The 16,397-nt window shown below is 34.1% G+C and overlaps 2 protein-coding genes across 5 annotated transcripts in view; one reads left to right on the plus strand and one right to left on the minus strand.

Moving 5' to 3' along the window:
• The window catches only part of LOC129254190 (GMP reductase 1-like), a 15,966-nt gene extending 13,049 nt beyond the window's left edge, over positions 1-2,917 (minus strand). Inside the window, exon 1 of one of the 2 annotated variants that reach the window (XM_064094882.1) lies at positions 2,277-2,917. In XM_064094882.1, coding sequence (XP_063950952.1) covers positions 2,277-2,381 — 105 coding nt within the window. In that variant the 5' untranslated portion in view covers positions 2,382-2,917. The remainder of the gene's footprint in view (positions 1-2,276) is intronic. The other variant, XM_064094883.1, reaches the window with a different exon arrangement.
• LOC129254189 (NEDD8) lies at positions 2,897-15,572 on the plus strand. 3 transcript variants are annotated; one of them, XM_064094886.1, is made up of 6 exons: positions 2,897-3,025; positions 3,348-3,499; positions 7,482-7,499; positions 9,865-9,894; positions 10,291-10,373; positions 12,153-15,572. In XM_064094886.1, the coding sequence occupies exons 2-6, from the start codon at positions 3,482-3,484 to the stop codon at positions 12,238-12,240; spliced, it is 237 nt and encodes a 78-aa protein (XP_063950956.1). In that variant the 5' UTR covers positions 2,897-3,025; positions 3,348-3,481; the 3' UTR covers positions 12,241-15,572. The 3 variants fall into 3 exon arrangements, with proteins under 3 accessions (XP_063950956.1, XP_063950954.1, XP_063950955.1); XM_064094884.1 differs by having other exon boundaries at positions 2,985-3,112; XM_064094885.1 differs by lacking the exon at positions 2,897-3,025 and adding an exon at positions 3,112-3,199.
• Positions 15,573-16,397: the final 825 nt, after the last annotated feature.

Here is a 16,397-nt window from a genome sequence, read left to right on the forward strand (position 1 = left end):
TTAAGATTTCATGTAGTAAAATTTTGACCACAAAAAGTGTATTATACAAAAACCACTCCACAATATACACATGCAGAAGATTTAACACACTAATCAAATGTGATAGTAATTAAACTATAGAAAACCTCATAATCACAGGTCACAGTCACACACAGCAAAGAACATTGTACACTTAAAAATTTGGATATTGAAAATGGTAGAATTCTGACCAAACTGCATCGATCGCATCATTACAAAGATACACTAAAGTACAAAATAAGACCAATAAGATATCTAACTCCTTATTAAAACAGAGAAGCGAGAAGAAATAATGCTATTTTCTCTGTGTTCCATGAAAATTGTACCTAGTGTACAACTGTACTTGAAGAAAGGTTTCAACTTCAAGAAAACCAACCTGTCCTTAAAGATCAAGTCCACCCTAGAAAAATGTTGATTTGAATAAATAGAGAAAAATCAAACTAGCATAACACTGAAAATTTCATCAAAATCGGATGTAAAATAAGAACGTTATGACATTTTAAAGTTTCGTTTATTTTTCACAAAACATTGATATGCACAACTCAGTGACATGCAAATGAGACAGTCGATGATGTCCCTCACTCACTTCTTTTGTTTATTATTTGAACAATATATTTCATTTTTTACAGATTTGACAATAAGGACTGACTTGACTGAACCATATAGTATCGAACAATGCTTATTCCACATGTTCAGGGGGGAATAAATCGTTGTTTCACTTGACAATCAGGAGAAAATTAGAATATTTCATGAAAAACTAAAATACAAAAGAAATAGTGAGTAGATGACGTCATAGGTCTCCTCATTTGCATACCGATCAGGATGTGCATATAACCGTTTTATGAAATTAAGCAAAACTTTAAAATGTCATAATTTTCTTATTCTACATCCGATTTTAATGAAACTTTCAGTGTTATGTTTGTTGGATTATTCTCTTTTTATTCAAATCAATTTTTTGTTGGGGTGGACTTGTCCTTTAAAGACAATATACTCTGTTTGATTTTGAAATTTAAAAATTGTTTCTAATAGGAGAGCTTGTAAGAAAATCCAACCAGTCCAAGATCTGATTTATCTTTCTTGCAGAGAAAACTTTTCAATACTGGTATTTGTAATTTTCACAGTATAATGGTCAGTCCATTATAAGGTTTACAATTTGAGTAACATGAGCATGCACAAGATCAAGAAAACCTGCCAATAAAGACATTTGTATGTTTATCCTTAGTTCTTAAATTGGAGCATGTACAGTAGCTCGTACCACATAAATTTATCTGCGAAAACCATCTTGCCTATATTGACATTTTTTGTCTCTCATGATTGTGCACATGGTCTCTTTCCACAAGTTTAACTGTGCTTTCCAATGTTCTTTCTTGAGATTTGTGGTACAACTTGTAAAAAAAAATCAAACCCTGGAGCACTCATAAATTTGACAAAGAAATAACATTAATATCATTTTGTTGTGTTTTTGTAGATGTGGTTTGAATTAAATTTCAATCTAGAACTTTTCTTACTATTTCTTCTCACTTCTCGATACAAACTAATCTATCGATTTGTCACATTCTTATTTCATCATTTTTAAAATAGGGGAAAAGAAAAATTAAAATCAAGCTGCCATGGCTATTAGGGCCTTATTTCTGATAACAATTTCTCTAATTGAATCCTAAACAGGCCTGTTTCAAATTATTTTAAGTAATAGCTACCTATCTATGAATTTAATTTCCTATGGAGGTCGAGGGCTCAAGGTTTCTCCTTGTTCTCAATTATCCATGTTCAATACGATATCAAAATGTATTCCAGAGCATTATCTAATGACAATTAGTCTCAACGATTGGCATTTCTTCATCGGATTCACTTAGTTTAGGCCTATAATGCATTCATGATTATCTACAGGTCTGTAAATAGAAACTCTTAGTTAATTCTGTACTAGAAATAAAACTGACTTTCAAGACTTTGACATATTTTATGTACATTGTGAACAGTCACAGAATTAGTTTGCAATATGAAATTCAAAGTATTAAATTAGAACATGAAGAAAGTATACTACTAGTATTTACTACTGTATTAAAGTCAAACATAAGTTTTTATTCAAGGCCTGGGAATTTAAAATTAATGTTAGACAATCTAAATCTGGTTAGAATTTGATATGAATTTGATAATGAATGTATTTTTAAAAAAGGTGAACAACCACACATGTGATGTACACTCAAAACTGCAGCACTCCAAACGACTGCACACATATAGCCATGGCAGCTAAATTTCACTTTATTCTGAAGCTCCACCTCCGATCGGCTCTTCAATGTGCTCCTCTTTGGTCGAACAAGAACATCTTTGAAGTCTAGCTTGATGTCACTGTCGATTCTTGGCATGTTGGCAATTGACGTCTGCTAGTAGTAGTAGTATGATGGCAGAATCTGGATCAGTGGATGCACGTTCGATGGTCACTAAATTCCAATAAAACTTGGCATGAGACTAAGTAAGAAGATTCTGCTGGTTGCTGGGATACGCTTTAAGTTTTGATTTGAGCAAGCAACTTTTGTTTTCAGTTTTGGTCCATTCAAAACAAAAAGTACAACTGGTCTATTGCCAAATGTAGTTTTATGCAGAAGAATCAAGCAGACTCACAGCTGACTCAGACTCAGAGTCAGAGTATAGGCCTAGTGTCTTTTTTTAGTGATGTGGTTGTGACTTGTGAGCAAAGACTTAACTGACTCCTGTGCTGAGACAAAGACTTTTGCTTTGTAATTATTGTAGACTACCGGTACCGGTACTTGTACTAGCTCTGCGAAATTTCAGAAAAAGAGAACTGTCATAGATTTCAATTGAGCAGAATCCTGATAAGCACTCGATCACTGCACTGCCTCAGCTCTGCAGATGCTGCACTGCCACTGCTACTATACAAGAGACGTATACAAAACATTCTTCGCATAGATTCCCGCGCGCGCGTTTGTAAAGCCCGGCCTAAACAGCGAGACGAATTACAGTAGCTCGTGCAGCGGCATACATGATACCGGTACGTATATCGGACCCTCGACCTTCGGGCTGTCTCTCCCTCCGACGTTGGCGTTCGGAGGGAATCGGCTCGTGAGGGTAGCTTCCGGTATAGTCTCTATAATTGCCATTTATAGAATTGAAAATTTTATTTGCCTGGTTTTAAATATATTTTTAGAATTAATTTACCTTCAAAGTAAAATAAACAGTATTAAATATTTATATTTGTCTGAAATCATAAAATTCACAAAATGATTCTAATTATTAATTTATCTGTAGATACTAAAATTAATAAATACCTTGAATAAAGCCATCTCAAACTTTGTGCATTTTCTAATACATAGAAAATTACATTGCAATTGCACTCATCATATTGCATGTGAATCATCGACGCGAACCATCATCAAGATTCAAGCGATCAGAATAACAAACTGAGGCATTTCTAGTGATTTAGAGATCGAGTAAACAAATAAAGAAGATGTTGATCAAAGTGAAGGTAAGGCCAGCCTACAAAAAATAAAATGAATTTGACTTTGACTGCGCTTGTGAGTTAATTAAATATTACCGTATTCATCATATTTCATGATCATGTTTTTGATGTTCCGAGTGTTGCTGGTGACCAGTGCAGTGTCTGTTGATCAGGCCCAGGGGCATAGGCGGATCCGAGGGGCCCGGGCCCCCCTATTGGCGGAGCAAAAAAAAAGAAAAAAAGGGGAAAGAAAGAAAAAACAAGAAAAAGAAGGGAAGAGAGAGGAGAAAAAAGAAGGGGAAACATAAGAGGAAGAAGACGAGTGAATAAAATGAGATGAGGGGAAGACTTGGAAAATAATTTTTAAAATCTTTCAATTTTTCATGTCACTATAAATTATTTAGATAACATTTTCGCTAGCGCTTTGCGCTCGCATTGCCTTTGAGGTGATTTACATATCTTGTTCAATATGGAGTTTAAATATCAAGTTAGGAAGTCAATATACAAAAAAACATATTTCATCTCGGAACTCGAACTTTCATTATTTTTGTGTGATTTACAAATTGATTTTTAAAAAGTGCTCTGGACAGTAGAGGCGCACGGCCAATATGGGAGACTCTCTCCAATAGGGGAGACAATCTCCCACATTGGAGACTTGCTTTGCAAAAGGACAAAAGAAACAACACCAACAAAAGCATGATTTTTTTCCACCCAAAATTTTGTCTCACTGAGGTCAGAAGCCCATTTGTTTTGTGTGTGATTGACAACAAAAATCCTTATCAAAACAAAAGTAGACGGTGAAAAGGGGTAATTATTCATGAGGAATCTGCTTATCACATTTTTATTTGCCGCCAAGGTAATCCTTTTGCAGCAAATGTAAACAAAGGAAATTGGACTCCAAAACTGGAGACTGTCTCTGAAATTGGATACCCAAATTCTTTACAAAAGTCTCTGATATTGGAGATAATCTCCCACATTGGAGACAGTCTCCAATATTGGCCGTGCGCCTCTACTGCTGGAAAAATGTCAGTTTTATGGTCTGAATATTAACATTTTCTGCTCGTGCTGCGCACTCGCAAATTTTGATTTATCAGGTACCTATTATTTTTGTGTATTCCATAAAGTTTTCAAAATATCCCTTTTCAGGTCTGATTGTCAAAACGTATCAGCTAGCGCTGCACACTCGCATTTTGATTGGCGAGATATGTATGTCTCAATATTGATTATACAACAAACTACTTAAAATCCCCTTTTCATGACAGTGTATAAAAATATTTAGACTCGCAATTTGCGCTCGCATTTAGTGGTTTATAATATATTAAATGAAATGACGCATTCTACATGTAGTTATATTTAATTACAAAAGTGCTTGAAATGTCCAGTTTTCAGGCCATCGCATCATCAGATTTCGCGCCCTCATTACGCATTAATGAAGAAGATATCAATTGAATAATTGAATTGTCCCTTTTGTTTCGTCTCGCGCTTAGCAAGAGGAATAGGACGACAGTGTTCATATTCATATGATGACATGTCCTAAGGATGTACCGGTCCTATGTCAAAACTCAAAGTAATAATAATGAAAAATATCAGCTCTTAAGTAAGATCCATATCCACCTCACAATATTCCTACAAAGTGCTTGAAAATAAATAGAGCTGAAATTGACTATTTTTTCAGATCAGAATATAAAATAGTTTAAGCTCGCGCTTGGCGCTCGCTTTGATTTTCACGATAAAAGACGTATTTAGAATGCCTATATTCTAGGTCTAAATATGAAACAGGTGCGCGCATGTTTATTCGATACTCAACTTGTTTTGTTTTTTTCAATCATCCAGTTTCAAATCACAATATCAAAAATGTTGTGCTCGCATTATAAATTTAGAAAGATCCCCTATTACTCATTCTTTTCATGATTTACAAAACATGAATAGAGTGTCCCGTTTTTAGGTCTTAATCTCATTTTTTTCCGCTCGCGCTTCGCGCTCGCATCAATCAGTTACATAGCTATCTTGTTCATGATTATAAAAATTGTTTAAAATTTTCCATTCTTTATGTAGAAATGTCAATTTTTTTCAGCTCGCGCTTCGCGCTCGCATTCGATCAGTTCAACACGCATATGAAAATTTTCTGCTCGCGTTTTGCGCTCGCATTATTAATGTAAGGAAGATCCCCAATTACTCATCCTTTTCATGATTTACAAAACATGAATAGTGTCTCGTTCAGTAGGTCTAAATCTCGAAATTTTCTGCTCGCGCTTCTCGCTCGCATCAATTGTTTAGTTATATACCTATTCTGTTAAAGTTACAAAGTGTTTGGAATTTCCATTCTTTGGGTAAAAATGTCAAATTTTATCAGCTCGCGCTCGCATTATTTGATTTTTAAAATATGTAACGTCTTTATGGCTAACTGCATGCAGTCTTTAACAGGTACCTTTTCCATCAGTTCATTTCTGCTCGAGCATCGCGTTCATAGTAATTATTTAGTTTACACATCTTTTTCAGGATAACAAACATTGCCCAGAATTTTCAAATTTTATGAAAAAGTACAAAAGATTTCCCAAAAATTTAGCTCGCGCTTCGTGCTCGCACTATGTAAATAAGGATTATGATATTATATAAATTTATTTATGTTAATTAATAAGAATAAAGCTAAAAAGTGACTATTAGGACTACCCCTTCAAAAAAAACAAAAATCATGTTCGAGCGGCCGATCAGGGAAAATATGGCTGAAAAAAAATTCCAGGCCCCCCGTTTGGCGAAGGCTGGATCCGCCCCTGCAGGGGAGCGTTTCATGAAAGGACATCAGTTTTATCCGACAGTGGTCCTTCTGAACCAAATCAGAATCAAGGAAAGATTGTCAGATCTGACAACATGTCGGACCAAAAAGTTGATGAACATGATGAAACGGTCCCCAGGTTGATGCGATGATGATGATGGTCACTCATCATGCATATTGACAAGGGTCACTCAGGATGCAGTTTACCAGGCTGTTATATCAAAACCTATCTTTAGCTAATAATAGGTGGTGAAGGTTTGGAAAATAAAGTGCATGCACAATTCTGAGTCGGCCGATTACACGTAAGTGACGTATGTCGTAAGCAAGGGTCTTTGCAAGAACCGTCGTCTTTCATGTCACCCATTTAGTTTATTATGATGCGTGATGTGAAACGCATTTGAATAGGTCTACATTACCTGCAAACATAGTTTATTCGTCTGTTATAAAGGGTAAACAAAATCTTTGTTAGAATGATGCGATTCATGAAATTGTTTAAAAATTGATTTAAAAGCTAGCTTATAAAGTAATGAATTTCATTTGTTTATTATAGATTTCAGAAATATCCCGCATAGTCTACAGCGCAGCATAAAAGATGGATGACACGAAAGATGGTCTTTGGAAAGACCCTTTTGTGCAGTCAGCCCCAGATCTACTTTAGTCATCATGGTCATGCTAGTCTACAGATGTGCCCTCAAATTAGGGTCTAGTATGACTATGATGTGAAGGTTCAAGGAAAAATGTGTTAATTTAAGTTTTTATCAGATAAATTTAATTTAGCCTTTGTTTAAATGATACTGATTTTGCAGTGAAATCTATTTTGGTCAGGTATTTCTTTGATAAATATTCTTAAGAATAAGTGTAGATCTACTTTAAATCTCATCAAAATAAATATGAATTTCTTAACAGCCCTGTCATTTTTTCAAATTAAAAACACAATAGTTCCCCACGTATGCATACCCATTGACTAAGGGTTTAAGGAGTGAAAAAGTATTTTGATTCCTTATTCATGGAATGCCTGAAATTTAATATTTCCATTATTTTTTATTTGGATTCTTTCTCTGTATTGTAGAAGCAGTTCATTGCATATCTTCTTTGAGATCTAGATAGATACATTTTGATGGAGCTATATGAATTTTTTTCTGATCACCCAATATAATGACATAAAACGCAGTTGAAAGAAAATTGTTTTAATTGCAGAATTTTTATATTTTCTTTTCTTACCTTCCATCTTTACAGACACTCACCGGGAAAGAGGTAAGTTTATAATGATAATTACAATTTACTTCACTTAAATTTCGTATCTGAAGAGGGAGAGAGTTGTTAAACATTTTTTAATACCCCCGTCTTTCACACTTCAAAGGTCAAGTCCACCCCAGAAAAATGTTGATTTTAATCAGTAGAGAAAAATCAAATAAGAATAACGTTGAAAATTTCATCAAAATTGGATGTTAAATAAGAAAGTTATGACATTTTTAAGTTTTGCTTATTTTTCACAAAACATTATATGCACAACTCAGCAACATGCAGATGAGAGTCGATGATGCCCCTAACTCACTTTTTCTTTTATTTTTTTTTATTGTACAATATTTTATTATACAATATTACATTTTTGTCTCGCCTGCGTAGCGGAGCGAGACATAGGTATCACTATTTCCGACGTCGGCGTCGTCGTCGTCAACAATTGTGTTGTACACCCAATAACTTTCTATAGCTTCGAGGTGGGATCACCAAATTCATACCAGAGGTCCATCTCCTGAAGGCACAGGTCAAGTTCAAATATGAGTCAAATTGGAATAAAGTCAAAGGTCAATGAACTTTCCATGACTGGCACTGTGCTGTGTTGTACACATAATAACTTTCTATATCTTCGAGGTGGGATCACCAAATTCATACCAGAGGTCCATCTCCTGAAGGCACAGGTCAAGTTCGAATATGAGTCGAATTTGAATAAGGTCAAAGGTCAATGAACTTTCCATGACTGGCACTGTGCTGTGTTGTACACACAATAACTTTCTATAGATTCGAGGTGAGATCGCCAAATTCATAACAGACGTCCATCTCTTGAAGGTGCAGGCCAAGTTCAAATGTGAGCCGAATTTGAATAAGGTCAAAGGTCAATGAACTTTCCATGACTGGCACTGTGCTGTGCTGTACACACAATAACTTTCTATATCTTCGAGTTGGGATTGCCAAATTCATACAAGAAGTCCATCTTTTGAAGGTGCAGGTCAAGTTCAAATGTGAGTTGAATTTTTTTAAGGTCAAAGGTCAATGAACTTTCCATGACTGGCACTGTGCTTTGTTGTACACATAATAACTTTTTATGTTAAAACAATTGTAATTCCCCATGTTCATCGAGAAAGAAAACTTGTTTCACCTTCCTTTGATGAGAAAATTAGAATATTTCATAGAGTAAAATACAAAAGAAATAATGAATTAGCGATGTCATCAGTCTCCTCATTTGCATACCGACCAGGAAGTGCGTATAATTTTTTTTTTCACATTAAGCAAAACTTAAAAATGTCATAACTATCCTATTTTACATCCGATGTTTAATGAAATTTTCAGGGTTATGCTTGGATTTTTCTCTTTTTTTCAATTCAACTTTTGTTGGGGTGGACTTGTCTATTAAAGAAAATTAACACACTGCAAGCCTCAGAGAAAATATGCAAACTGTTTGGTGCATTAAGGATTGATCTCCAATAACAAAAAAAGAACTTATATGTTCAACACCATCAAATATTTGTTAAGACAAAAATGATGTAACTGCAATTTGTATGTTTTAAAGCCCAACTATCCACTAATTTGCTAACTTGTAAGTTGTATTACACTCTACAATTGTACAACTAATAAGTTTTCCTCAGGCTTTATGGGTCTATTGTGATTGAATATGCCCAAGCTAATACAAGTATAATAAAATAATAAAATAATGTAAGAGAATGATGTGGTATATGATCTGACTCTCTTTAGCTGACTCTCTGAGTAGCAGGTTTCACCCCACTGGATACGGATTATTGGAAACTTTTTACCCCATTTGTTCTTGTCTGTATGAAAATAGCCCTGCTTCTTGGTCCCCAAAAAACAATCAAATGAAGTGAACAAAATAATTAATTTCTAAATAAGGAAACCAAGCGTTAAAAAACTCTTTTGCACGCTGAATTAATTTTGGGGAATAATCTTGACAATTGTTTCCATGTTATTTTCTTTCATTCAAAATATCCATATTGCACCATTGATACTTATTATTTTTAAATAGATTTGATCCAAGAACTATTACCTTTTATTAGCTTATCTAATTTGAAGGTAGGGGAGAAAACTAATTATTACGATTGTTGAATTTACTTGTACGAAAGTGCAAAATTGCAACATCAGCACACAAAGGGTTAAAGACAATCTCTGCAATGAACAAATAAAAAGGTTTACAAGTGCTTATAAAATCTTGAGACTAGTGAGATGTAGGATGTGTCTGTCAGATGAAATGGGGCTTTTCGGATAAAATGTCCGACAAGTCCTTTCATGAAACGCTCCCCTGGGTTTTTATGGCTTTATTATGGATGCATGCATATTTAAAATGCTACCTTGTATAAATATTCTTTATCAAATCTTTATTATTCTACAGATCGAAATTGACATCGAGCCTATGGACAAGGTGGGTGTGTTATGAGATGCATTGCTTTCTTATTTTGAAGATTTAACCCTTTTTTAATGCATTCCTTGTTTTGTAATCAAATTCAAAGAACCTAATTATGGAGTACGAAGAGACAAATTTCCTTTCGTAATTCTAAAAATCACATTTAGTTTTCTAGAGCACAAGACATTCTCAATACTTTGTAGCATCATTTTCTCTGGTATTTTGGAAATTAAAAAAATAAGATTATAATGAGGGAGTGATTACCTTTCTTATATGGAGTTTCGTATTTGTGATATGATACCAAGCCCTCCTTCTAATGAGGTAATTCACCTTTGCCTTTTTTGCTATCTTGTTTTTCTTCATTGAAATGAAGATATTCATTGTTTTGCTGTTGTTATCTCATTTTATATGTAGGTTGAGAGGATAAAAGAAAGAGTAGAAGAGAAAGAGGGTATTCCTCCAGCACAACAGAGGTTAATTTTCAGCGGTAAACAAATGTAAGTACTGCAGAATTTGTCTCTGCCTATCTCCATTAACCACAAAAATCTGTATGACCTGGGGAAAATGATAACACATCTTTGCATATTCTGGGCTCCGTAACACAAAGGTTTGCGATGAATTGCAAATATGAAAGAACCGCACTGATTGGTCCCTGGTCAGTATTTTAAACCCAATGCGCATGTAACATTGATATTGATTGGTCAGTTCATTTGCCGATTGATCGCTAATCTTTGTGTTATGTAGCCCTGGTCTGAAAAAAAAATTTATTTGACTCGTGGAAGGACTTGAGTCTAAGTAATTTTAAATGTATAGATGTTGATACCTACAGTTGAGGCCAAAAGTTTACATACACCCATGGAATTCAGTGAAATTTGTTCGCTTGCCAAACATCATAAAATTTACTATATCTTCAGAAACGCAAATACTACCATGACGAATTTGGTATCAAATGAAAGAGCGTAATTAAGCTTCTTCACATGATTGGGATGCCGTTAGGATTTAAGTATATTTCAGGTGGTATTTTCTTTGACGAAAAAGAGTAATATTCATGCCAAATGTATTCTATTGATTGTTATTGTATTTTCAAACATCGTTTCGTTGAGAAATATATAAATGTCAAATCTATGATTTAATTTTTTTTATCTTTATATGTCACCACTGAACAAAAAAAGTGTAATTTGAAATGTTTGTGTTGAGAAGTAACTAGCACAAATATGAAATGTTTTTGTCAAGTTTTTATTTTTAATTTGTCTAAAATATGAAGATTTTTTTTGGGGAAAATTACACCTAAATATTTTTCAGCTCCTGCTGACAAAGCAATGTGATGAAGGGGAAAGACATACTCATTTGTTTGATATCAAATTTGTCATGATAGTAAAAATATTTTATGAGATATAGTGATTTTATGATGTTTGGCAGTTGTCAACTTTTCTTTGAATTTCCTGGGTGTGTGTAAACTTCTGGCCTCAACTGTACATGTCAAACTGCTATGTTGAATCGCGGAATGATTAACTTTGTGACGTCACAGACGAGCAACTCCTTCATATGTTGTGCGCTTTACACTACCGTATGCCATGTTCTAAAAATATTGAAAAGTGATTTTATTTTTGTGGGATTCTTCATTTCAAACCAGCTTCTAGAAGAAACGTATGTTTATTTATCATGTTCCATTGAAAATTTGAATTTATTTCGTGATATATGGGGAACTGCTCGCATATGATGTCACATATTAAAAACATGGAAAATTCATAATTCTCTTATTCTTTTATGGATTTTCATCAAACCTTCACCAATATTTTTCTCTTTTTTTTTTGTTATATTACCGGTAAAACTAAAACCAATTAATCAGTGAAATCTTTCTCTTTAAACATGTTGGTAACCATGAAGGGATCCTTTTGTACATGCTCTGATATATATCTGTTGGATGACCACTTTGATGAAGATGGGGAAAGGGGCTTGTTATGAATTTTCTAGGATTTGGGATTAGTTGCTGCGCCCTTCTTTTTTTATTTTTACAAATATCATATTTTTTCAAGAAATAATATATTTATTCGTATTTTTTGTGCGTATGAGATATAGAATAACTCTACAAATATGTTATTTTTAATGTTTCAAGTAAGTATATCAAACAGAGTTTTTTAATCAAATATTTTTCTTTTATTCCAGACATCGCATTTAGTTTGTTGACGACTTGATAATGATATATGTATAATTGATGGTATCTGCAACATTCAAAGCCATCTATTCAATTACTCTTTTTTCTATCAATTGCACAGGAATGATGACAAGACCGCCCAAGATTACAAAGTGACCGGTGGATCTGTTCTTCATCTTGTTCTAGCTCTAAGAGGAGGAAATCGATGATGGAACAAGTATAAGAATTACTCAATTTTTTTAAAAGCTGATCTTATCCCAGTATTGTATCACAGAATTATCATGACAGCACTTCATTAGGGAATATTTATATTATATACACTGTTTGCTTGATGAATGTTGGAGGGGGAGGGATGTGCCAACAGCTGTCTAAAGAAAAAAAAATTGCGATAAAAAATTCTTGATTGTATTTTAAAGTTAATCGTTAAAGGGTTCTTTGAATTAATATTTCATTTTGATACATTTTGATTTATTTTTTTGTAAGAAATATAATATCTGCCCCAGTATTGAATTCTCAGTGGAATTTTAGTACACAGAACAATGGGCTATTGTCAGTGACACTGTCACATATAGTACTACAATGGGTGATATCAAGTTCAGTGTTAAACCTTTTGGTGTTGGTGTTAGGTTATGTTTACATGAGGATAGCACCAAACATGAAATAGAATTACTCCCTCAAAGTCACTCACTTGGTGTTGAGCCATAAATATTGTGATCTGGATTATTTGTGTTATCTCAGAATAGGTTTTGGAGCTAGAAACACAATCCAAGTTGTGCTTCCAACACCAGCACGAACACTGGACTTCAAATCACCCAGTGTAATAAGATTTACCTCTGTCCATATAGTTTTGACTCTGTCAAACGGCAGAAAATGCAACTTTGAACCTGTCCAGAGTTGTACCATCTGTATTTCCAAATGGTCTGTAAAGAAGTCTGTAAAGTGTGAATTAAAAAATCCAGTCAATACATGTACAATCAGATGGTATCACTCAACAGCAGTTTGTGACCTTAAAAGGTCGTAAAATGCTACCACGGTCACACCAAGAAAACCAATGATATACCATTGGTTGACATACCACACTGTAGCATTAGATTTTGCAATATCACAGATAAGATTTCTCATCTGGTGATCCCAGACCTGCCAACTGTTCTGATTTTCAACCTTTAAAATGGCCAAAATTCAGAACATCTTGATTTCAGAAATTTCATGTGAAAAAAAAAATGTTGAAAAATCTCATAGACCCATTCCTGCTAGACAGTCCTCGATACACCTTAAATAGCCCAGTCCTGTTGGGTTTAAAGTTGCTAAACTACAGGAATTTCAGAGAGAACTGCCCTCTTGACCCTTGCATTGGGCTCTGCCCCAGGACCCCATTGGGGACTTGGACTGAGTTGGCCCCATGGACCCCTGGCCATTGGTTGTTCAGATTTTGCATTTCTAAATTATGTTGGCAGGTTTGTAATCCGAATTATGGTTCATGTCCGTTTTATTATGTTTCAACGTGTTTGACAAGTTTCATTTTTCGTATCTGTGTGAGAGTTACATGTGATTTGCAACTTGCCAATCATAATCTATTATGAGAAGGAAGTTTTGAATGATTATAGCAAGGAATTTTGCATGTTTGATAAGTACATGTAGAAAACTATGTATGGCCAACATCAAATATGACAGGGGTGCAACCTTTTCAAGCTAAAGCTTGAATTCTTGGGGCCATAGAAACACATAGGCTTGTTTTAGATAGTGAAATCCCTGCATAAATGAAAGACAGTTTAATCAACATCCATACAAGACAATAGAATATAAAGACATCAAAATAGAGGAAATTAATGCAATTCTCCACATATGTGAATTCAATAGATTTAAGGCTGGCTTTTTGTATAATAATTGTTTTGTTAGTCAAAAGATGGTAAAAGTACAACTATGAGTACGTTAACCTCTTGCAATTGCATGATGGTCGTATATGATGTACATTACAATTACATGCCTGGCAATATTTGTTTCTTCTGTATATTATTGTTTCATTATTTTTTTTATTACTTAAGGACAACTATTTGTTTAGCTGCCACTGCTAAGTTTGTTTCAATTTGGTTATCTGACTTTTTTTTCTCATTTTAATGGAATAAGAAACAAACTAGCTACCATATTGAATATCAAATTTGAGGTGACAGATAAAAGCTGCCTGTAGTTAATACCATATTAAATCAACTATAAATCTGGACAGGTGGTGTATATAGCATTTAAACTTAAAAATGTGAACAATTTGGGAGGTTTAACTCCACTTAATGGTCCAATTTCTGTGAGTAAGCATATGTTACTGCTTGTAAAATATGAGAAACCAGAGCTACCGATGCAAAATATATCTATATATTTATATATCTTGTCAAGATCGTGGATAATTTGTTTCATGTGGTTAACAAATATAAGCCAGGGTAGCCTAAGGGAATGCTATTTGTTGTTGCTAGACTGCAAACTGATTTTGAATAATTTTGCTTTTTAGTCTGACACAGATATAGGTATTCCACTGTTTTTCTGTTATACAATCCAATGTTATTGTATCCCCCTATCAGCGCTGGTTTATTTGTATCATTTCCTTCATAATGCATCACTCGATGTAACGTTTCTGTCATTGAATTGAATGTCAGTTGTGTATCTATAATATTGGTGCCTGTACTTGCAAAAGTTATGATGATACATACTTATCTATACTTGGTAACAAAAAGCGTTTACCCAAAAATGGTAAATGTTCAAGAGAATTTTTTTTCCTTCTTCTTTTTTTCCAATTGCTACTGTACTCCATAGGGATGGTTTTCCCTTTGGCCGAGTATATTGGGTTCTATTTTGAAGATGGAGAGAGATTTGAATATGATATCACATATCATCATCATCTGAGGCTATGCACTTCCATTGCTTTCTGCAATGAAACCTTGTTCTAACTGCTCCACAACTGAGACCAGTCAGTTTCTTAACATCATTACCAAGTGCAACACTGTCTACCCCTTTTCTTTTTACCCGGTCACACTTGTCATTTAAACCAAAAAAGTAATTTTTCCCCAAAATATGATAAACAAGATATATGACTTTTAAAATGATACCATGTGACCCTTCCACCACAAAATAACTTTGAGTTAAGATGATTTAGTCAAAGAAAAGATGACAAAATTAGCAATTAAAATTATCTATCATCTATTGGAATTTTTTTTCTCACATAAACTTTCTAGTTGTGCTAGCATGCCAAAAATCTTCTTGTAACTCATTGTTTTTGTGGCAGAGGGTCATATACAAAACTATTTAGTAACTTGAAATTTGTTATGTAGTGATTTTGTTTGTTTGATGATGTATTAGATACATGAAAATTGACTCAAGTCAGCGTGGTTGAATGGTCTGTAACAGGTTTATAATTTGTAGTTGTTTGTATGTACAATACATGTGCTTGTAATATTTGATGTATCGGAGCATGGACCTACTTGCTCCAATAGTAGGTCCATGACTGGAGGGCCATCATATGCTTACTTATTAAATTGTTGATATATGATATGACAAATTGCCTTATTTTTTTCTCTCATTCTTTTGTGAAAATGACTTCCTGTTGCAATATCATTTCTAGTTCTGCTTGATTTCATAGATATTAATATAGTGTAAATTAAATTGAAAATTTGCCAAAATATTGCATAATATGAAATGATGGGTTTGCATGAGGCAACGTAAAGTCAATAAGAGAGTCAAAATAGGGAGGGGAGGGGGGAGGGTGGAAGTACAATGAATGAAATGTAGATAACAGTTAACCCTTTGCACGCTGATGTTGCAATCTTGCACATTCGTTAAATTCAACAACCGAAATAATTAGTTTTCTCCCCTACCTTCAAATTAGATAAGCTAATAAAAGGCAATAGTTCTTGGATTACATCTGTATAATAATGATAAGTATCAATGGTGCAATATGGAAATTTTGAATTATAGAAAATAACATGGAATCAATTGTCGTTATTATCCCCCCAAAATTAATTCAGCGTGCGAAGAGTTAAGTGGAGGGGATGGGTGTGATTATGAAGAATGTCAGAGAGTGGAGTGGGGGAGAAAGAATGGAACAGCAAAGGAAACGAGCCCAAAATGGAAATTTGTGATGTAGAAAAACAGAAGAAAAGTGTAATGGAGAAGTGGCAAATGCAAGATTTAAAAGATAATGAATTAGAAGGGAGGATATTGAGCAGGGTAGAAATACTTTTATTTAGGGTTTGAGAGACCTCGGGCCATGATTGAAGTTTTCAAGGGCTAATTCTTGTGGCAAATCACTGTTAAGTAAATACATACGCCAGGAACCCACTCAAAAGTTCAGCATTAGATCTTACATTGTATATACGTTTTTGGT

Source organism: Lytechinus pictus, chromosome 2, assembly GCF_037042905.1.
Source record: "Lytechinus pictus isolate F3 Inbred chromosome 2, Lp3.0, whole genome shotgun sequence".
NCBI lineage: Eukaryota > Metazoa > Echinodermata > Echinoidea > Temnopleuroida > Toxopneustidae > Lytechinus > Lytechinus pictus.